The sequence below is a fragment of the Corapipo altera genome, unplaced genomic scaffold (genome assembly GCF_003945725.1).
Source record: "Corapipo altera isolate COAL_440 unplaced genomic scaffold, ASM394572v1 104, whole genome shotgun sequence".
Lineage (NCBI taxonomy): Eukaryota > Metazoa > Chordata > Aves > Passeriformes > Pipridae > Corapipo > Corapipo altera.
In genome coordinates this window covers 1584581-1606776 of record NW_020884920.1, presented here as the reverse complement: position 1 = coordinate 1606776, position 22196 = coordinate 1584581, and the positions used below count along the sequence as shown (strand labels likewise).

Here is a 22196-nt window from a genome sequence, read left to right as displayed (position 1 = left end):
CCCCCCACCCCCCGGTAAAAAATAATAACAACGGTAAGAAAGCGCGCACACACACACACGATCGCTCCGTGGCCATGGCGATCCGCTGTGCCTTATGTAAAGGCAGGGCACACGGCCGATCCCGCCAGGTTACACGCCGGCTGCTGCGCAGCAGCGCCCGCCTCCCCGCCCGGTGCCGCAGAGGGCCGGCGGCGGGGGCTGCCCTGCTCCCCCCGGCCCCTGCCCGCCGCCGGCTCCTTATTTTCCCCTCGCAGTGGGCAGAGCCCCCTCGCCCTCGAGCAGGCGCCGCAGCTGCCGGCACCCCCACGACTTGTTGTTGGTGGGTCTGGTGCCGGAGCACCCGGGAGGAGGGGCGGGGGCGGCGCACGGCGGGGCGGGAGCGGTATATGCTGCTCCTCGCCGGGGCCACCCTCCAGACCGGCCACTGCTCCGGAGCGAGCCTGGAGCCTCTCTCCGCCTGGAGTTGCAGTTCGTCTCCGATCCCCTTGGGATTTAAACCTTCTTGCATATATATATATATTTTTTTTCCCCCTTCCTCCTCCTCCTCCTCTCTTTTTTCTCCCGTGCAAAGTGGAGCAGGAACTGCACCAAGGCAGCCCGCGAGATCCTGCAACACTGCTCCGATTTAATTCCCTGCTATTATTCCTAATTAATTATTATTTTTGACCTCGCCCTCCCCCCCCCGCCGGGGAGGGAAGCGGGACCATTCTCGGCAAGAGAAACATTTCGCTCCGTATCTATAATAAAGATTTTTGATTTTTCCCCTTTCCGAGGAGGGGCCGGGTGGAGGGCAGGCACGGCAGGGGGGGGCCGGCCCTCGGTGGAGAGCGCAGCCCCGCGGTCCCAGCGCGGAGCGCGGCCGCGGCGGCGGGGGGAGGCGGCCCCAGCGCCGCCCGCGAGAGGGGGGCAGCCGCCCCAGACAGGTGATGGGCGTTTCGGCTGCGCTCCGGATCGACTCCTTGGGTTTCACTTTGGTCTGATCTAAGCAAATATGCAGAAGTACCGGCTGGTCTAGTCCTAAGAGCCAAGAGGAGCGAGCGAGAGCGGCAGAAGGGAGAGCAGCCACGCTCCCGTAGCGAAGGGAACGTACAAACAGCGGCCGCGCCGTCATTAAGCTACCGCCGCCCCGGGCAGCCCCGACCCACCCCTGGATGCGGAGGACCCCCGAGCCACCCCGCTGCCTTTCCCCTGAGGGATGGTACTGAATTTCTGCGCGGCAGGAGCCGGCCTGCAGCTCCTCTCCATCAGCGTTGCCTTCCCTCCGTGTCTAAAGTGCACTAGACCGCGATGAGGACCTGGGCTTGCGTTTTGCTGATAGGTTTTGGCTACCTGTCCTTTACCTTCTCCGAGGTAGGTGAGAGCGGCTCCCTGCGCTCCCGGTCCCCGGGGCACGGCCGCAGCCGGGGGTCGGGGCGAGCCGGGGCGGAGGGCAGCGGGGAGGGAGCGGGCTGCCCACCTGGGCTCCGCGGGCATCCCCGCGCTCCGGCCCCGCCGGCAGCGCTGCCCTGCCCCGGGCCCTGCGCGGCCGAGGCTTGGGAGCAAGTTGCCATTTCACGCATGGCAGAGGCGAAGGGGAATGACCGTGCATTCCGCTCCCAGGCTACTGGCCGCCCTTAAAAATTTATATATATGTATATAATACATATATTACATATATTATAAATGCATGGTAAAATATCCACGCCCCGCGGGTGCCAGCGGGCTGCGGCTGTGTGGGAGCCGAGGGTGCGCGGAGCCGCCCGGCCCGGCGCGGCCGCCCCCGCGGCGCCCGGCGCTGCACCGCGGGCACCGCGAGTGCCGCGGGCAGAAGTTGGGCGAATCCTCCCCCCCCGCCCCAAAACGCCCCTCCCCGGTTTGTGAAGCTCCCCCGGAGCAGCCGAGAGCCAGCTCGCCCGCCCGCCCGCTGGGGACGGAGGGGGCGCGGAGCCGCGTCCTGGGGCTGCTACAGGTGGCCGCGGTCGGGGCGAGCGCGGTGCTCGGCGCTGCACGGCGGCTGTAACTTTTCCCGGGACCGCGTCTGCTTGGCACTGGGAGCCGCGACGTGGGCGCTGGTAGGATGGCGGCCGCCCCATGGGACGCGGTCCTCCTCCTCCTCCTCCCCGGGTCGGGGGAGCCCGCGCCCGCGGGGGACTTGGCACCCGCTCGGGCGAACTTCGGCAGCCGCTGCCCGGGGTGGGCTCCAGCCGCCGAGCGGGGCGCGGGGGCACATCCCTGCCGGGCACACGCTGCCCCGGCCGGGCCGGGCGGGATCGAGCCGTGGCGCAGTCGGGCGCGCAGGCGGGGGCGGCGGGAGCGCTCCGTGGAGCTGGGGTGGGTGTGTACGTGCGTGGGTTTTTCTCCTGCTTAGTCCAAACGCGTCCCGCGAACGCCCCGCGCCCTCCCTGTACCCCCAGAGCCCCGCCGCGCTGAGCGCCCCGCGCTGCGGGCGCGCCCGGCGGGGACTGCGCGGTGACCCGCGGTGTGTGTGTGTCTTTGAAGGAGGCCGAGATCCCGCAGGAGCTCATCGAGCGGCTGGCGCACAGCGAGATCCACAGCATCCGCGACTTGCAGCGCCTCCTGGAGATTGACTCCGTAGGTAAATTAGTCCCGTCCTCCTTCCTTCCGCGCCGTCGGCCGCCGCCGCCCCGGGGGGAGGCACCGCGGGCGGCCCCGCGCCCCGCTCCGGCCCCCGAGACCCGTGCGGGGACCCGACCTCGGTGCTGAGCATCTTGTCAGAAGGGAGGCGGCGGCCAAGGGGCCGATCGGGAATTAAAACTTCGGGGGGTTCAGGGTGGAGAGGGACCCAGTGACCCCCCGTGTTTTCAGACCTCTCCGTCTCTCAAGCGGAGAGAGGAATTTCCCTGAGGTTTGTTGTTGGGTCTTGCAATGCTCTGTTATCTTTAAACTACTGTCCTAGAGGTATTTAAAATATTTGAAACAATATTTATGAATGAAGTAATGTCTCTTCAAGCACTGGGCTTTATTAAAAGGAAAATAAACCCTCCGTGCTGATTTTAAACAGGAACCTGCATATGAAGCCTACCCTGAAAAATACACTTTTTTTTTTCCTCCAAAAGAAAATAGTGCAGGGTTATTTTCTGCATCATTAGGCATGCAAATGGGTGTAGTGAGAACGTGCAGTTAAACAGATCGTTACAGCAGTAAATCAGGTCTAGAAGCACTGTATTGCTGGGCTTCTTATCATTTGGTTTCACTTGATGCACTTTGTTCCTGATGATTTCTTCCCTCAGTTGAGAGAGAAACCCGGCACCTTTGATATGCCCAAGGGAAACCTGCATCTTGCTGAAGCACAAACATGGAGAAAAATGAATGAGTTCTTGCTTGCATTGGTACTGGGCCATCTCCCTTTAAACCATATGCTGTGTATTTTTGTAAAGTCTGTGCCAGGTTCAATCACCTTCATTCAGTGTTGCAGGATCCTTCTAGAGTTTTAACTCACTGCTTTTTGTACAGTGCTCTATTAATGAGCAGGAATGCATTATTTTGCAGGCATAGCTTTCAATTTTCATGTGATTAGGGAGCAAATGGTTTCCCATTACACTGAAAATGGGAATATTTCTCTAGAACCACGGGCACTTTACCATAGAGGCTAATTACTGCTTACCAGATTGGCATCAGTTTAGTATTTTTGGAGAGTGGTGCTTCAGCATTGTTGTTTATCACTGCAATTAAAGAAACTTTCACAACAGGGAAAGGGCATGCAGTATTTCCCCAGTGAAGGCTGTTTTGGACAGACAAGTGCACTACTGCTAAAATCTTTTTCCCAGTGAACTCAGTAGAGTTGGCTGCTGTTGCAGAAGGGCTGGATCTGAGTGCTCACATTTTAAAATAATGCATGCTGCTTCTGCCTTTGAGTCAGGGTTCTGTAGCTACCAGAACACGTTATTTTTTCAAATACCTCAGTGTAAGAAGCACATGCTTCATTTTTAAACACCACTTAGAAGGAGAGCAAAAGTTCACGTGGCTCCATTGCAAGAGAATCAAGCAGACAAGTGGAGCAATGGCAGGAGCTGAACAAATTGGTAGATGGAGCAGAGAAATTTAGTTCGGAACATAATTATTTACCTCGTGGCGAATATTAACCAGGGGATGCAAGACCAAAAATGGAAGAGGTCAGCTACGAGTTTACCATTTCATTTTGCTGTTTTCTTGCAATTTGTCAGTGTAGAAACCATTAGAGAAACAAGACACATAAATATTTTACTATTTCAACATGAAACAGTAATTCCTTAAGACATGAACTCAAACAATATTAAAAAATAAAACCAAAATATTCAGCCTTTCACCCGGTTCTTGCTTATGTGAGTGCTCCCTTTGCCCGTGTGCTGAGCTGTACTCTGAGCTGCACAGGCACGATTGGGTCTTCTCAGAGTAACCTGTCTTTACTACCAGCGTTTGCATTTTCTGGGCACAGTCCCACGGGCTTTACTGTCATGAGTAATTCTTACTAAGGGCTTATCAGAGTGACTAATCAAACATTGAAATTGCCATGCTTTCTTCAGTAAACAGGATCAGGCCTGTTTACTATATTTAGTATTAGCTTCAATTAGCAAATCAAATGCTTTCTGGTTGCCCCTGATAAATTGATATTTGTGAAATGCATTTCCTTAGGGCTGCAATTGCCTTTAGGGAAGGGCTAGTTCAGTGAGGGCTCGTACATTAGGTATATTTCTCTTTTATAGCATGTACTCATTTTAAACTGAGGCTCAGAGCAAAATCACTCCAGTGACTGTTCTCTCCCTCATTTTAGTGTATGGTATTGCCAGTCCTTCTGCATGTGAGTAGCCCTGTTTAAACTCTGTGGGTGGACTTGAGAATTAAGAATGATCTTGTAGGCTAAGAGTTTGCAGGATCAGGCATGCATGCAGAAAATGTCTGATATTCCTGAGTAACAAGGCGGAATCTGTGGAAAATGAAGGAAGAACAGTCATTTTCTCTCCTGCAGTGCAAAACACATATTTTTAATTGGAAAAGTAAGTTCTGTAAGTCAGAGTGGGCAGGTTTTTCTTCTATTCTGACAGATTTGGTCTCTATATTGTAGCGCAGAGATGACTGATAACCCCCTTCATAAAATTAGAAACCACACCCCCAGACCATCTGGCATATTACTTAAAGAAAAACACTACCCAACATTGTATTCAAAAAAGAAAATCCAGGCCAGTTTGTCAGAGCCCAGTGCTGCATGTCCGAAAAGGCAACGTGAAAATTCTCTCTTTACATCAGAAAATAGGGGTCTTGTATTAATTTGCTGTGGTTGGGACCCATCGGCAGTGGCAGAATTGCCTTGGCATGAGGGAGAGCAGAATCTGACCCCGTTTGAAGGAGAAAGCGTGCCCAGCCCCAGGAAGTAGGCAGCTCTAGTGTGCAGAGTACAGTTTTACTACGAGCAGACTAAACCACCGAAACGGGGGCATTTCCTATATTCTGCCTGTGAAGTTCTCTTCGGCTTAGCAGGGTGGTTTTTCTCCTCGCGCTTCACCTCTCCCCGTCTGTCCTGTGGGAGGTAGAGTTCATTTCATCACCTATTATGTTTGCCTCCCGCTGGGAACAGATTTTTTTCCCCCCAGTCATCTCCCTTCGTGGGGAAAGGCAGGGCTGAGTGTGCTTCTTTGCATGGTTTAAGGGCATCCACCGCAGGGTCCCCTTAGGCCATGTGAATTTAACGGCCTGTGATTAAGAACCAGCAGAGCAGCTTTTGTTAAGTGGAGAAATGTTCTAAATTAGCAGTAATACTTTCATGGAGAAGCCTTAGATTGCTGCAGAGCTCAGTCTGTTGGAAAATCTGCTGTTGACTTTGTGGCTTTTGGTGTGGTGCTCAGATGGAGGATGTTACGGTGCAGTATGTTGGCTTTCCTTGCACCTTTTAGGCATGATGGGAGGAGGGCATCTGCCGTGTGTGTCCTGTGTTTTTCCTGAGACAGATGAGGGACTACTCCTCCTCCTTTACAGATGGTTGATCACATCTAGGTAAAAGAAAAAATAAAAACTAAACAAAACAGGATCTTGCAGGCTGTTACTTATATTTCCTTCAATAGATCAAAGTTGAAAACTTAATGACATCTATCTCTGCAGTTGGATGTCAGAAGGGCGTATTTTGAATCAGCCAAAAAGATCAAACAAACAGTCTGATGTTGCCTTGGGCTTTCTGGCTCTAGGACCGATTTGTAAGACAGACCATTTCTGTTTATTGTACCTTGCATTGAATTCCTGAAAAAAAAAGAGATAATGAGAATTTCCTAAACTGCTGCTGTTGGTACTAGAAGTCTTGGATCTGTACTTTCTGGATGCACATCAAAGTGATGTCTAGGAGGGTTTGTGTTGAGTCTGCATGTATTGGGGGTTGTACCTCACATAAAGTAGTTTGGAAGGAAGATGGTAATGCAAAAAGTATAAATTGATAAATATAAAATAGCAGTAATCTTAGGATGCTTTCCACATGCTTCTTCAGGGAGAAGAGTAATCACGTATTGGCAGCGTCACAGAAACTCTGTGATTTATACTCCATGACCCAGTGGAAAATTGCCAATCTGACAAAAAAGAACAATTTCAGCTACACTAATGGATTGACCAAGGCTAATTGCAAGAGTTTTTATGCCCATCATTGATATGTTGTCAGTACATAAAAGATTACAGAGAAATTTCTTGATCGGCTGCCACGAAAACATTTTTTTATTATTAAAACGTTAAAAGAGAGCTGCATTAATCTGGCTCTGTGCAGCATCCTCCATCTTCACTTGGTGACAAGCAGTGTTCGATTTCTAAACTAAGAACCACCCGTTTCTAGGCTTTCTGCTCTGAGCCTCATTTTGTGAGGTGCTAAGCACCCATAAACTCCCATTTCCTTTGCTGAGAGCTCATCCTTATCCTGCAACTAAATCAGTACATTAGGGGGAAAAACTGATGCAAATTAGGTATCAGCCTTCCTTAAGTCAAACTAGAGAGTGCTATTTGTAGCATTGTGGTTTAGGTGAAATAAAAGTAAGTCTTCTGGCCATACATCCAGGGTCCAGTAGTGTGAGTTTCAAAGCTGACTGGGTGATTTTTCAGTCCTGCTTGGGCAAGACTCCTGTTGACTTAGAGATTGCTTGAAGTGCAATGATTTTCCCATTGACTTCACTGGGAAATGGAATTTCTTCCAAATGCCTGTGGGGATCAGGGGGATGCCAAATGCCTTTAGCATTTTAGTGTCTTCTGGCTCCAGCCATGCGCTCTGTAATTCTGTTTATTAAGAAAAACCCAACATGGATGCTGTGTCGATAGAAATAATACAATTTGTGTTGCATAATGCACTGAGGTTTGACTGGAACTTGTTTTGTAGTCTGCTGTGCTGGCTTTGTAGATCTCTTTTTTTAACCCTCACAGAAGAGACATGAACTTAGGAAATGATATACATGTTTAAGATATGTAGTGAGACAGTGAGATGCAGTATGAGCCAGGGGCCTTCTTCACCTTAAAAATCATCTTATAAGCAACACATGGTCCTCGACGTGTCATTTTGCTTTGTAAACATGACGATGGAATGTGGCAAATTGCAGCTGAGTCGAACAGTTATATATAAGCACATGGTTTAACATATTGGTTAGCTGATCATACTAGTCTAGCTGATCATAACCAGTTTCTTTAAACAAGACAGCAAGAAATCCATCGTGGTAGAAGGGAGCTATGCCAGCGTGTTGAGTGTGGGATTAGGACCTGTGGCCCAGACCTGCCATACAGCTGGCAACATCCACAGTTTCTCTTTTCAGCAAGGATGAGTGTTCCCACCAAGCAGTTGGGATTAGAGGTGTTAGTTTTGTGTTTAATCTCTTTTTAAACACTGTTTGCTTGTGGACAGAGATGCTTCTTGCTCTGGACCTAGCTCAGATCTTAGGCTGAGCAGAATTCGTGCTGCTTTCTTTTGAGTATCAGTTCATTGCCTCAGATTGAGGGAGAGGTTATGACAACTCGAAGCTGCCAAAAAGGAGGTCAGTATGAAGGTGTTGGGTGGCTGAGTGCTAGGAAACAGAAGAGGGCTGGAGACACATCAGAACGGATCCTCATTTTGCATAACACCATTTGGGATCAGGTGGATGGCCTGGTGCCATTGGAATGGGATGTGGGAGACCTGGCTTCACTCCCCAGCTCAGTTGCAAACTTCCTGTGGGATCTCTGGCAAACCATTTTATTTATCCCACTGATGAGTTTTCTGGAGTATGGGGTACAATAAAAGCAGAAATAAAATCCATTAGTCATTGCTGTGTTACATTACAGGACTGGGACTGCAAATAAGGCCCAATACCAGATAATTGGTCAGGTTCCAAAATTTCCCATCGAAATCTATGGGAAACAGGCACCCTACATAGGAAGTAGGAGCCAGTTTAAGACTGAATTTCACAATGACTTATTTCAGACAAGGATCTGTTCAGCTGATAAGGAGAATAGGCAGGAGCGGTGGGTGATCCTGGCACTGTCTCTTGGACCTCCCATCATATCTTCTCTTAGCTACCTAAAATAGCGTTTTCCAAGAAGTGATGATAAACCCTGAGGCACAGAGCTCTTTCTAAGGTGCTGAAGATACCACTGTCTTCACATCTTACCTGGCTCTGCAGGTGATTTCACAAGCTCCATGTTCCTTAGGGCACGGTTTCTTGGAGGGAGGAGAAAAGGAGTTGGTTGGTTTGTAGACCAGAGCCTTATGATGTGTGTTCCTAGTAAAGCTGAGTAAAACAAGTTCCAGACTCACAGTCAACTGAGTATAGAAAAGGAACTGGAAGCAGGGAGTGTGACAGTGCAGAAGATGGGAGTATAGGATTTTGGTAGCTTGCAGAGAGAGTAGTTGAGTCCTGTGTAATGTCCATTTACATATTTTAGTGCACAGCACAATTTTCTTTGGAGCCAGCAGTGAAACCTTGAAACTCTACAGTGATGTTACAGAGGACACTCCAAGCAGCAGAGTGCTAAAATCCTTAGTTTTGGTGTACTGGAATCTGTGTGCAGTCCTCTGTTTGCTTACATCTTCCTGATCCCCCGTTTGCAGATTGTGTTGGTCGTTTTCAGAACCCCACTGCATGGGACACGACCTGAACTGCTTCACTTAACAAAACCAAATAGTTGGAGCAGTTATTTTGTTGTTTTTTATGATAAATGAAATGCCAAGTTTTCCATCTTTGCTTTTTCTCATGGCCCTTTAACCCATGTGGTAGGCTTATTTAGGGAACAAGACAAGCCTGGATGCAGTCCCAGAGTCTGCAGTAGCTTCAGATGCCCCTCCAAAGGTTAGGATACTTCACAGGGGATTTGTTCTGCAACAGAGAGGCTAAAAGGAAACCCATGCTAGTTACTTTTTGCTTTTGATTCTGTCCTAGTGCTGCCCTGAAAACCAAGCAAGAGAAAATTTACAGAGGCAGCATTGTTGCTGTTGGGTCTGTAATACCATATTTTCTACTGTAGTCTCATACAAGAACTTCAAAATGCTTGTTAGAAACATTTCACATGCAGTATTATTGTTCCTATTTCTACACCTTTCCAGTAAGAAAAGCTGTATTATGCCTTCCAGATAAAAATGCAACTGTTTTACTTTAGGTATGGTTCTCTGCCACAGTGTGTGCACTGTTTCAGGGTAAAATGGATATTAGAATTAAATTGTGCATGCTTATACATGACATTTTACTATGTCTGTGTCTTCCCTGCCTTTTACCCTTGCAATTGCATTAACAAGGGGGTATATTGGACTAATTGCAGCAGGATTTGGTCTTGTGCATATGAACGGCACAGATTTATATGTATGGAACAGCACTGTAGAGACATTGATGCAAATAACATACCTGAGATTTAATATTTTGTTTCCTGTCCTAGGATATGATGATGTTTCAGAAACAAACTTGAGATCATATAGCGTTCATTCTGCTAAACATGTGCAAGAGAATCGTCCTGTGCCCATTCGCAGAAAAAGAAGCATTGGTAAGAAACAAGCTGTTTGTACTTTGGGAGTGAAAGCAGAGGGGGTGCTTTTGGTCAGCCAAGCAGGACATTTCACTGGAAAAATGTGACATGCACAAAGGGAAAAAAGGGCATTTCTGGTTTCTGCCTTTCTTTTTGCACAAAACGAGCCGTTGCCTGAGAAGCTGTCTTCTGGAGGATGTCCATAGGAGACAGACAAGCACAAATTCTTTACATTCACTTTCTTGTTGCAGCATGTTCGAAAGCTAGACCTCGGTTAGAAAATGCTGTGATATTCAATGTATAATTCATAGTGTGGGGAACAACTACAGCAGTGTGCCTTAAAAAACATCAACAGTTGGTAGAGTTTTCAGTACAGAAGCTCCACAAAAGGAAACAGCTTGACTCTTTATTCACAAGAAAAATACAGTTTATCCTAAAAATTAAAAGCCATTGATGGAAACGCCAGGACATTGATTTCCATCATTGCATAGGGCACTGGGCATGTTTACAGGGGATTTTATTCTTATTAAGCGACGATGACGGTGACCCGACAACACCCGAATATAAATTTAAAGAGATGGTAGCACAGGGTTTGTGTGCAATGCTTGTTCATCTGATTAGGCCTGGGTGTTCTGCCATTCCCGTTTGACTGTGGAAAACGTCCATGATCTTATCTGGGATGGGTAGCTCGGAGTCAGTCTATTTGTGCTCTCAGCTGTGGTGGGACGCAGCGATAGCGCAGCGTGCTGTCAGCGTGCATTGCAGTGTGAATTGGCAAGCGCGCTCGTCACATTGAATGCCTCCAGAGAACAGCGGTTCTGAAACAGTCTGCTACACTTGGCACCTTACCCTGCAAGGTGTTGAATGCCTCCCCATAAAAGTCAGTGGGAACTGGATATGCTCAGTTGTGGGAGTTGCCAGCTATCTTGCAGTATTGGATCCGTTAATTTTCTTGAGTTCATGGCGCTGGGGATTGAGAAAAAGAATTTTCACTCTATTTAGTCCATTGAATGCATCTCTTTCAAAACTGAACCTAGATTTTCACGTTACAGGCACAGGCCAGGCCTGAACTTCTTGTACTTCAGAAGTAACTGAAGAAGTGCAGGCAGTGTTCCAGTTCCTTGACACATCTAACCCAAAGCTATCACTGCTTCCACTGTAAGGCAAAAAAAAAAAAAATCCAAGCTGTCTTTGGAGAACTTATCGTCAAACAACTTGTCCCTGCGATTGCTATTTTTTGCTGGACCATTTTGAAATATCAACTTGACTTCTTAGGCAGTCCCTAGGATGAGGATGATGACATGGTTTGGATCGTGACTGCATTACACAGTAGTACAGAACTATATAATATGAGGCTGAAGCTGTGATTTACAGGCTCACCTTACCTGAGGCCTGAGGATTTGGTTCAGCTGCAGGTTTTTTGGTCATGCTACATAAATTAAATAAAACCCACCATGTACAAAGCTTTGATAATTTCAGTAAAAATTGCAATTGCCCCTTGGAATGGTGGAGGGACCAGACTCCCTGATGTGAGGATGTTAAGGTTTTGGAAGTTGAAACCCAAATCTTGAAAGCTTCAAGCTGGTGCAGGTTTTCTCCCAGCTGAACCAGTTTGGGTATGACTCAGGTAACATCAGTGGAACCGCTGAGGTGGTATTTGCCAGATATTGCATGTTTGTGTGATACCATGTGTGTGCAGTGATTGCCACAGTGCTGGAAAATAACAGCTGCTGTTACGCAGTCGCTATGAGGCTGTATTAGAGGGTCATCAAATCTGGAGGAGCCCCTGGCTTGCTGTCACTTCTAAAGGGCCAGGATTGTCTTATCTAATGGTATGTACTCCGAGCTATGTTGGGAGCCAGGCCATTGTAAACCCTCGTTTCTGGGCTGGGCTTTTGGGAGTGAGTCAAGCTTCTCCCTCGGGTAGCACACACACAGTTTAGTGGCAGGCAAACAATACTCAGCACTGACTTGTCAGTAACCGGGGGGAGCTCAGAACACCATCTCAACTCACGGCTCAGGGGTGCCACTTAGGGAGGGTGTAAAACATCTGCGTGCTGTGAGGTGAGAGCAGCTGCTCACCTGGAAGTGTGAATTTCTTGTGCCCGCAGAGGAGGCCATCCCGGCTGTCTGCAAGACACGGACGGTCATCTACGAGATACCTCGGAGTCAGATCGATCCCACCTCGGCCAACTTCCTGATATGGCCGCCCTGCGTGGAGGTGAAGCGCTGCACTGGCTGCTGCAACACCAGCAGTGTGAAATGCCAGCCGTCCCGGATACACCACAGAAGTGTCAAGGTGAGCAAATCCTGGCTGCAGAGCCCTCAGAGGGTCCTCTTCAGTCCGAAAACTCCATCTATATTCTCATGGCTGTGCCGTATGACCCGGATCTTCATTACCCATCCTCCTGGCCACAGGATGAGACAGAATGCTCCTCTCCGTTTTGAGTGAGCAGATGGCCTTTTCAAGTTACGTGATGGTTGGAAAATCTTGGGTTTGGATTTGGTTTTCGCAGGATTCCCTTTAGGTTTTCTTCTTTTGTAATGAAAATAAAGTTGATTGTGTCTTTCCCATGATCTCGCGCAGTACAGATCTTAAAGTTAAGAAGATAAAATGACTCAAGGGGCATTGGACTTAAAAAAATAAATAAATCACAGTATGGAATGCTGTTTTCTTAATTAAATATTATGCAGCCTAAACTGGGCTTTTATATTTGACAACATAACACTTTTGATCTGAAAAAATGTGTTTCAAATTATCTTACCCCAGGGATAGAAGACTCAACAGCTTCATGCTGTATTTACTCATTAGACAAAATCCCTATTGCAACTTTCCAGTAAATATTACGTGAAATATTTATGTTCATTTGGCTTCACTGTGTTCTAGTTTTTATCAGTATTTAAACAAGTACTGTTGATCTACATCTGTGTGTAGGAGATTAGACTTACACTTAGCATTTATATTGTGAAGACTCTAAGTTCTTGTTGTTCTTGTTGCCCTGAGTATTTTAAGAGCAGAATTTAAAAAAGAAAAGAAACCACCACACTCTTGAACATAAAATTGCCCAGCACAACACACTGATCACTGTACTTGCAATGAATTTCTTATTTAGAAAAGTGCTATTCACTTAGTGCTGTATGTCCTAGACAAAAAATTTAGGCACCAAAGCCATTTCATTTTTTTTTCATATGTGCAGACATGACTTTGAGCAGAATTTCTTTTTCTTTTCTCTTTCTGAATATCTGAAAAATGTTTTCACATCCAAATAAGCCAGAGAAACATCTGAGCAGATTCCCTCAGTGTTTCCAAAAATAATCATACTTTACACTTGCTTTCTGCCTTTCCTTTGTGGGATATGCTTTGCAGAAACAATTAAAAATGAGTTAAAAATTGGGATCAGTAATTATTTGAGGGTTGAGAACAAACTGGGGAAGTTGAATGACTGCAATTGTAAGCCTTTCCAAAAAGGAGCTAAACATCAAAGTGCCTCAGGGTTTAGTGCTGTTGCCTTTGGGTTTGATGCAGCTTCCAGTTAGTTTTGTGTAGCAACTAACACATACAAAGCAGCTGGAAGTGCCCAGCAAAGAGTTGAGATGTGTATTACAAACTTGCTGTTGGTACCTGTGTGTGATACTGCAACCTTGTACTTCTTTTCCTACCCTTGCAGTGATGGGTGAGACAACATATGAGAGAGAGAGGTTTGGCTGCCAAAGTCCCCCACTGCTGGGGACACCAAGCAAACTCCCCAGCTGGCAGCAGCTTTGCAGGATGTCATTGCTGGGGCTGCTTCCCTCATTCACTTTGCTGATATGGTTGTAGGGCTTTTAGATTTGCATTCATTTTAGTAGGGCACAAGCTAAAAGTAGGCTCAGCTGAGCAGCTGCTTTTCGTGGCTGTGTAAATATATTGCCACCAGCAATATCAATATACGTCAGCCAGCTTTGGAGGACATTTTTTTTTTTCCAAGCTCCAAGACTGCTCCAAACGGTCATTAAGTAGCAGGGGAAAAAAAGGACAAGAGGTCAAGCAGGAACAGGATGTTCATTGTAAAGGTTGTAGGCTGACCCCACTGTCACACCAGAACTCTCAGAACACAATCCATATTTATGCCCTCCAGAGTCAGATCCTCTTGTAGCTTTGATGTAATTGATGGTTTTCTGAGCCTTTTGCCAATCCTGCGTTTAGAGCTGAATGTCTGCTCATGCCATTAAGTAGCTGGCCCAGAGTGAGGGTCGCTGGAAAGGTAGGGGGAGCGCTTTTGGAGAGCCTTCTCAGCTGTTCTGCGGTGCAGTTGGAAAGCCGGCTTGTGTTTTCCCCTGATGTCAGACTGCATAAAAGCTCTCTTTTGATTGAACATTGAAAAGGCTTTCCCCGCTTCCTCCTCATTGACAAGGTAGTGAGATCATAGCTGGCCCATTCACACTAGAAAAATGTTCATCCAGAAAGGTCAGCAAGTAGGTTTGCATCATCCAACAGGCGAAAGCAAAGGGTGTTTTCTTTGTCTTACTGAGGGCCACTGTAGTCAAGGTTAAGAGATGGCTGTGGCAGTGTGGGAGGAGCAGTGGAGGTGCTTGTGTTGGGCATTCCGTTCTTGGGACATGAGTCAAGGGCTGGAGGGTTTGGGGATGTCCTTACTTTGCTTTCACTGAGCTCTGGTCAGTGAAGCACCATTAATGGGCTTGTGGAATTGGAGCTGTAGGGAGGCTCCAAGCCAGGGGTGTGGGTGGAAGAGCTTCCCTGAAATGAGTCTTCTAAGATTTCCCTTTCATGGGGTGGGTTAGTGAAAGGTAGGTTTGCCTTGCACCATAACAGAGTGAGCCCATGAGAGCACAGCCTCCTGGCCCTAAAGACATCTCTATATAGCAAGCTGCACCTGCACAGCACTGCAGAAATCAGACTGAAATGAAGAGGCTGGTTGGGAGTTGCTTTTTGATAGGAGGGAAAGGATTGCATTTCTCTCCTGGTAGAGTAATGATGACAAGAATGGGTGAGTTAGGGGTGTTGGTGTCAGTTACAGAGAGATTTCCTCCTCTATTTGCAAAAGCATTTCAGTAACATCTGCAGATTAGTTGCTTCTGCCCAGCGAGATCAAGTACTTACCAAGTACCAGACTTGCTTTTTTCTGGAGGGATTCTGAACAGTCTTTTGAAGAGGCTTTTTGTAGTGTTGAGCATGGTGGTGTTCTTGGTGGTTTTGGTCACAGCAGCATAAAATAGTTAATCTTACAGAGCAAATCTTGACTAATATTGCTAATTTTAAATAGCCAAGCTGAACATTATGCTTGTTTGCTCCTTTTCAAACTAAGAAACAAGAGCTAAATGACTCCATCTACCTCAGCTTTGCCTCAGTTTGGCCTTCAGCCATAGCCCTGCCAGCTTCAGCCATTTCTGCATATTCAGTGTTGAGGTAATCTGAGGAAATTTAACCTAATATATTCTTACAGTGCAGTAATAGGAGAGAAAGATGCAGAGAAAGGACCTGGAAGGGAGGGAATGCAGGAGCAGCTCCTCAGCTGTCACTGGGGAGTTGTTCAGAGGTTTGAAGAGAGATGGAAAAAAATGCAGGAATTCAGAGTGAGTTGTTCAGCAGAGTTGCCCAGCCTCTGAGGAGGTTAAAAAGGCCTTGCAGAACAAATGGGACATGTAGGTAAAATGGGTGTATGTCATGTTTGCAGGTTTAAGAACATTTTTCTTCAGTGACTTTCTGTCAGTGGGATAAACAGCAGTTTGATTTAGCTGTGGCTTAACTGGCGATTACAGCCAGCACTTGGTGGGACCTGCAGGCAGGACTTGGTATCAAAGGTCAGTTTAGGAATGGGAGAAACAAAGGAAACCCTGATACAGGTGAAGGCGGGAAAGGCAGTGATGAGCCCTCAGAGTGTGAGGAGCCCTGGCAGAGGGCAGGGTCTGGCTGCTCTGCTCAGAGACACGGCACACAGGGACCCCACATCAGCCATTCCCTCTGGCAAGGGGGTGACGAGTTTGCTTCAGCTGCCCCTGGACCTTGAGGCTTTTCTGAGGCAAGGATTTTGGCAGAGTAGTGACCTGTAAATGTGTTTTTAGGATGGGTGGGTGCCAGACTCTGAGGCGCTGGGCAGGCACAGCTGGCACAGTGTGCCCTGGAAGGCACCATTCCATTCCTGCCCTCCTGTCCCAGGAGTAGTGACTTGCCAGGCCCCACAGCAGCCCTGATGCCTCCCCAGTACTTTATTCCCTGTTGACTTATGTCTTCCTTGTAGACAGGTTTTCCCTCCATCATATCAGCGTGCACAATACGGAGGCAATATATTCCAAAAGGTATCCTCACTCAGATGCTTTTAGGGTTTATTTCTCAACCAGTATTTAGCTGTCAACCACATGAGTTCTGCGGTTATGAGGAACGTTCTGTGCCTTGCAAGTTCCTGCCCACAATAAGGTTTGGCTTTGTGCTAGAGGTGTTTTGGGCATTTCTGCTTGCAGTCTAGTTTTTTTGCTGCTGTTAGTCCCTGGTTTCAGCTCTCCCAGAGCAGCTTTAAAAATTGTGTTCCCATCATGTTTCCATTGGGCCGTGTATTTTTATCAGATTTTATTTTCATTTTTACTTAGCCACCATGATGTATTGCAGGATGTAGACCTAGAGTCTACACTGATGCAAGGATGGTGCCACTGATTATACACCATTTAAATTAGTCAGTCATTTCACTGCCTTTCTCTTGAGAAGTTTTTACATAGTGACATTTGTGAGTCTGGAGGATCTGAGGATTTTTATTTTTGTTGCATTAGAGACAAGTCAAAGAAGCTTGTTGATTTTGTGGAGGACTGACCACCTCAAGGCATTGGGTAATACACTTGAGACTAACTGTACAAGATAAACACTGGGGAGAAAAATACAAAGAAGAAAAAGGATCTGTACACAAGGCCAGCTCTCATGCTGTTCACAGCTATCCCTGTTTATACCCACTGAAAATCTGACCTGCAGCCTTCATCATTGTAGATCAGTGCTGTGTGTGGCAGCAGCACTGTGTGTGTTAACAGGTGACACAAACACTGCAGCTTGTTTGGTTTGTGCTGCTTCAGTTTGAATATTTGCAACGTCTTACAAAATGACATTGCTTTAACTTGTGTAGCATAAAGGAGGGCAGTGGAACGTGTGCTGGATTGTATTTTAACTGCAGTGGTAAAAAACAGCTTTAAATTGCTGCATAAATTAATTATGATCCTCTTCAAAGTATTATCTTTTATTTTTAAGTGTTGTTTAATACCAAATAGCCACAGGAACTCCATGTATCTTTCAGTTTGGAAAACCAAGCGAAACAAGGGCAGACTTTTAAAAGCTTGATTACAGTTTATTTTTGTTGCGTGTAATTTTCAATGAGACTGGTTTATTCTAACAGCTGTAATAAGCATGGCAGATCTGAAAGCTGTTTCATGATTGCTGGGTCTCCTTCTTTGTCTCTGATGATGGAGGTGTCTTAATTACTGTTTGTTTTCATAAATTTTAAGGATTAGTCATCCTTTGATGCCGCATGACTCAGTTGTACCATACATTTTCAAATCTTTGTGTTCAAAGGCTGGATGCAGTTGGGTTCTGACAGGAGATTTTGAAACATACTGCTTCAACCCATAGCTAGTCTTTCACCTGAAGTGTTGTATGTCATGGCTAGCTCCTGATCTGTTTATATGGAGATCTGACAGTTTTGGAATGTACCTTTTAATGTGGATACTTTTTTATTGCATCTGTCTCTGTAACTTTTGTTTGCTGGGTAAATGAAAATCATCTCCAGATCCTGTTGACACAAGGGGCAGTGACTAGAACGTGGATCTGAATTCCTTGTTCCATGAAGGAGAAGGCAGATCTCCCACTGGCTTTAAGAAGGCCAGGATTTTGCTCTAGCTTCTGTCACTGTCATTCAGAGGTCCTTGATAGTTTTGTCCAGAGAGCAAGAAGAGTGTTTCTGGAAGCTGGGAATGTGATGGGTTTTTCCAGCCACCGCTCCCATTTTGTGACACTGTTCCAATTTTGGAAGGGCAAGGGAATGATTTTCATAGTGTGAAGGTTGATTTGGAGCATTAAATCCCCGTCAAACACACAAGTAAACCATGACTGGGAGAGTCTGGGTTAATTGTGGATGCTTTATTTGGTAGCAGCAGGAGCTTTTGGCTGGACCAGCCTTTATGGCTTTGTCATGTAACTTTTGGAGAGACAACCAGCCTCTCCTGTCCTTCTCTCTCATCTCTCTTATTTATGCATCCATGTGATATGTAGTCATCTTGTTTGCTGGGACAGCCACATTGCAGTGCCCTTTTGTCAAAGAATGAATAGGACTGAGAAGCCATGATTTTGTTTCAGTGTTTCCATTTCAAGCAATTATCACTTAATCTGCAGTGTTCAACACAAAACTACACATTGGACCCCTGACAAACTCTCTAGGACTCTCTTTGCCCACATAATGCCATGTTCTCTTGCACAACCATGATCAGCACACCCATTACACTTAGCACAAGTCAGCGCCCAGCATCCCACAAGCCATTTCAACACTCTAGAACATGAATGTTCCTCCCCTCTGTGCCATTCCTCCTCTTCTGGCTTCCAACCTGTTGGTCAGGATGTCCTCATGTTTGGCATCTCCCCAACCAGTGTCCTTCTGTTCTGCATTGGCTCCCTTCAGATGAGAGACCTGCGTGTAGCCAGAGCTGCTCCAGCAGCACACCCCTTCCTCCAACCTCACCTTGCCCTCCAGGCTTTTTTGTTGTAAGGATCCCATAAATGGAGCAGTGCACTTGGAAGCAGCTGGAAGGACTTGGAGAGGAATAGAGTGCCTGCCAGCAATCCACAGGAAGGCCAAAGGCTGTATCCAGTTTGCAAGTGGTAGTTCCCTTAGACCTAAAATCTATTCATGGGAGCTCCTGTAAACAAGTCCTAGGTTGTTGCAGGAAGTGAGAAGGAATGGGATTGCTGCTTTCTGAGGTGATGCTCAGGTCCTGGTGATGTAGAGTTGAGCACTTCACATTCAGAAGGCTCGGAGACACCAATTTGTAAATAATAAAATGAATTACAAACCAGTCTAATGCCTTCACTGTCAGCCTTTAACAACATGTACAGAAGATTGTGCTAAAAGTGGCAGTTCACAAGAACAACCCCTGATCTGAATCCATGTGGAAGTTTATTGTGATATGTGCGAAACTGAGTTGCTTAAAACTTCAAACCAAAATGAATGGGAAATTGTTTTATCTCTTGGGGGAGAAGCAAATGGTTTCAAACTGCTGAACTTGAGTAAACAAATAGTCTGTGCAATAAATAGCTACACGATGCACAATTAAGATAAAGGATGATTAGTATGCTAACGTTTTGTATGGGTTTGGCTACATTAAAAACAGAGGTATATAGTTATCTGTCTTCAGTTCTGAACTATAACCATGTTAATGTGTCTCAGTACGTACCTCATCGTATTTTATAGGTGGCAAAAGTGGAATATGTTAGAAAAAAGCCAAAATTAAAAGAAGTTCTGGTGAGATTAGAAGAGCATATGGAATGCACCTGTACATCATCAAATACTAATTCAGATTATAGAGAAGAAGAAACTGGTATGTTTTCCTTTTATTTTTGCATTAATGCTGATTTCATATGGACCTTATATTTTTATTAGTAAAGAATGCAAAGCAAATGTTGCTTCCAGTGAACTCAGTAGAGAAGCTCCCACATTCTCTGTGTGTTGAGGATGCAAAATTAGGCACAGTTTGTGCTATATAAGGAGTTTAGATTTCAAGTTTAAAGTGTATCAGTTCTCTTTAGGTTAGACTTTAAATAAATGTAAATACCCAGTAGTGTTCAGGTCTTGCTTCACTAAGTTAAAGGTTGTCATGTTGCAGCTTATTGGTGAGCTCTGTTGCCTAATTTCTTTAGACTTTGTGGAGACAGGGCTAAGTCTGAGATTTACTTGACCTTGGGGAAAATATTAATGAAATTAATGTAAAACACTTCAGAATAAATTCAGTGTTCAAGGGTAAGGAGTTAGTTTTGTAACAACATTGCCCATTCCTGTTGTTTTCTTATGTATGTGTGGTCAAGAATTTGTCAGTTTTCACATTAAACCTAAATTTGCCTCATCAAGACAACATTTAAGTTACAATGGGGAAAAATTAATGGGGAAAATGCTTTTTCAATCTGGCTTTCATAAAATCATTCTAAATTGATCTAAAATCATTATCTAAAATCTTAGATCTTTTTACTAGGGTGCAATCAATGCAGAGCTTGACACATGTATTAAGGAACCCCACTACAGCAGAAAGGACATCTCCCTTTCTTCTGGTACTGGTTGAAGGCCAACTCAAAAGTCTGTTTTGCACCTCTGCAGGAAATTTAAGGGTGCAGTAGATCCAGCCCAAAATTAAGTCAGTGAGGAGCAGGTAAATATAGGAGGAAAGCTGCCCAAAGGTGGATTTTGTAGGTGGCTGGTTAAGGAAGGGCTTTCTGTACTGTCTCCCTCCAGCATGGAGACATAAACCTGGTCCAAGCAAATGTAAACTTCAGTTGCTATGAACAGAGCAGAAGAATTAGAATTTGTATAAAAGCAAAGCTAGACCTCTGCTGTGATTTTATTGGACATCAATTTATAATCTGAGCTGAGTGTTTAGCTGAAACTATGTGGAGTTACGAGTAGATAAAACCACATCTAAAGTGGTTCTTTTTGATGTCTGTATGGTTTGATACATTTTCTGTGTCTTCTATTTGGAAAAAAAAAAAAGTTTCATTTGATCAGTTTCGCTTTTCCAAATTGTCTTTAACTGCCAAAGACTAAAGCAGTTAGGATTTTAAGATGAAAATTTTTCTTTCTGATACGTGTAAAAAATGGGGTAGAATCGTTGTGGAAAAATATAGATTTCTAGGATTTAATTACTGATAGGAACAAAACTTGCACCAGCAAGTGGATGGTGAGCTGAAAATAGCTTAACTCCAGAGCTGAAAGCAAATGTTGAGTACTGCATGGTAACAGTAATTATAGCTGGATCTTGGAAATGACGTATGCAATGCCAACTTCGTTTATTATTTCTTTACTTTTGTATAATTACTTTGTAAACCGAATGTCAAATCAGACGTTATGAAGTTATTACTTTAATGCAAAGGATAATGAGATTTCTTTGAAATGTAAACGGTTTGAGTATTTATTACTTCAGTGTTCAACGAAATGCGTTACCTTGGGGCTTTTTACCAGCCCTGCCCTTATGTTAACAGGAAGGCCTAGGGAATCAGGTAAAAAACGGAAACGAAAAAAGTTAAAACCAACATAAAACCTACTGGAACTATTTGATATTCAGGTAGGACCTATATGCTGAACACCCTAATAGCACAAGTACTGGAAAACTTAATCAAATGCCATCACTTCAACTTAATCACTGTTCAAAATCTTGACACTTGCTCTACCTCAAGGCTGCGAAGAGATTAGATTTGATTGGCTTTGATAATTCTACCTGCTGGTATTTTCCCTTTAAGCTCCACATCACCATCAGCATCTTACATTCTTTAGCTACTTCCTTTTCTTGCCTTTTCATTTCTTTTTTATTGGAGGGTGCTAATACTTCAGCTTCTGAAATCTCAAGTTCCATTGCCTCTGCTTGTGTTTCATTATTATTGATTTCTGAGGTCAAAGCATCACATAATAATGCATGAATGAATTACCAGATTACAAATTGTTGTGTTCCCAGTCCTTGACTGTAAAACATTGAGTGTACATACAGCAAATACTATTATATGTGTGGCCATCAAACCCATGTTCTGACATGAACTGGGATTGATTGTTCATGCATCTGATAATCTGCCTACCTGGCAAGGAAGATGCTTAGAAATACCACTTTTTGTGTTGCAGGGCCCTGTGTTATTTACACCAGAAAATTAAGATCTTTTTTTTCTTTTTTGGTCTGTTCAGTCTCAGTAGGATGATGACAGTCAGTCATCAAAATTCATGAGGTTTTCAGTGTAGTGAAAAACTAACACCCTCTCAGTGCAAAACTGACTGAAATCCTTTGGCCAACATATTAGCAGTGTATGATGATGGCGATACACATTCCAAATTAAATATGGAATTTCCATTTCTAAATGACTTGAAAGTATGTAAACTGCAGCACTTGCAACTGATTATAGTATTTGGAGTGGGAATGATTTGGATTTTGCAGTGTATGTGCCTAACGCCTGGATGATGGTGAATTTAATTTCAAGCCCCTGTTTTTGCACATAAACTCCCAATGGCAGTTTTCATTTATACTCATGTACCGTTTCTGAAGAATGCTAAACTTGATAT

The 22196-nt window shown here is 45.3% G+C and overlaps 1 protein-coding gene across 8 annotated transcripts in view; it reads left to right on the top strand.

The window, feature by feature from the left end:
• The first annotated feature begins 395 nt into the window (after positions 1 to 395).
• Positions 396 to 22196, top strand: part of PDGFA (platelet derived growth factor subunit A) — a 36249-nt gene continuing 14448 nt past the window's right edge. For 3 of the 8 annotated variants that reach the window (XR_003529875.1, XM_027656558.1, XM_027656556.1), the window contains exons 1-5: positions 396 to 1350; positions 2479 to 2575; positions 9835 to 9939; positions 12033 to 12220; positions 19359 to 19485. Coding sequence is in view for 5 of the 8 variants with exons in the window: in XM_027656558.1 (XP_027512359.1) it covers positions 1288 to 1350; positions 2479 to 2575; positions 9835 to 9939; positions 12033 to 12220; positions 19359 to 19485 (580 nt within the window). In the remaining 3 variants the exon portion in view is untranslated. Of the gene's footprint in view, positions 1351 to 2478; positions 2576 to 9834; positions 9940 to 12032; positions 12221 to 19358; positions 19486 to 21133; positions 21217 to 22196 lie in introns of all 8 variants that reach the window. The other 5 variants (XR_003529876.1, XM_027656560.1, XM_027656557.1 and 2 more) reach the window with 4 other exon arrangements.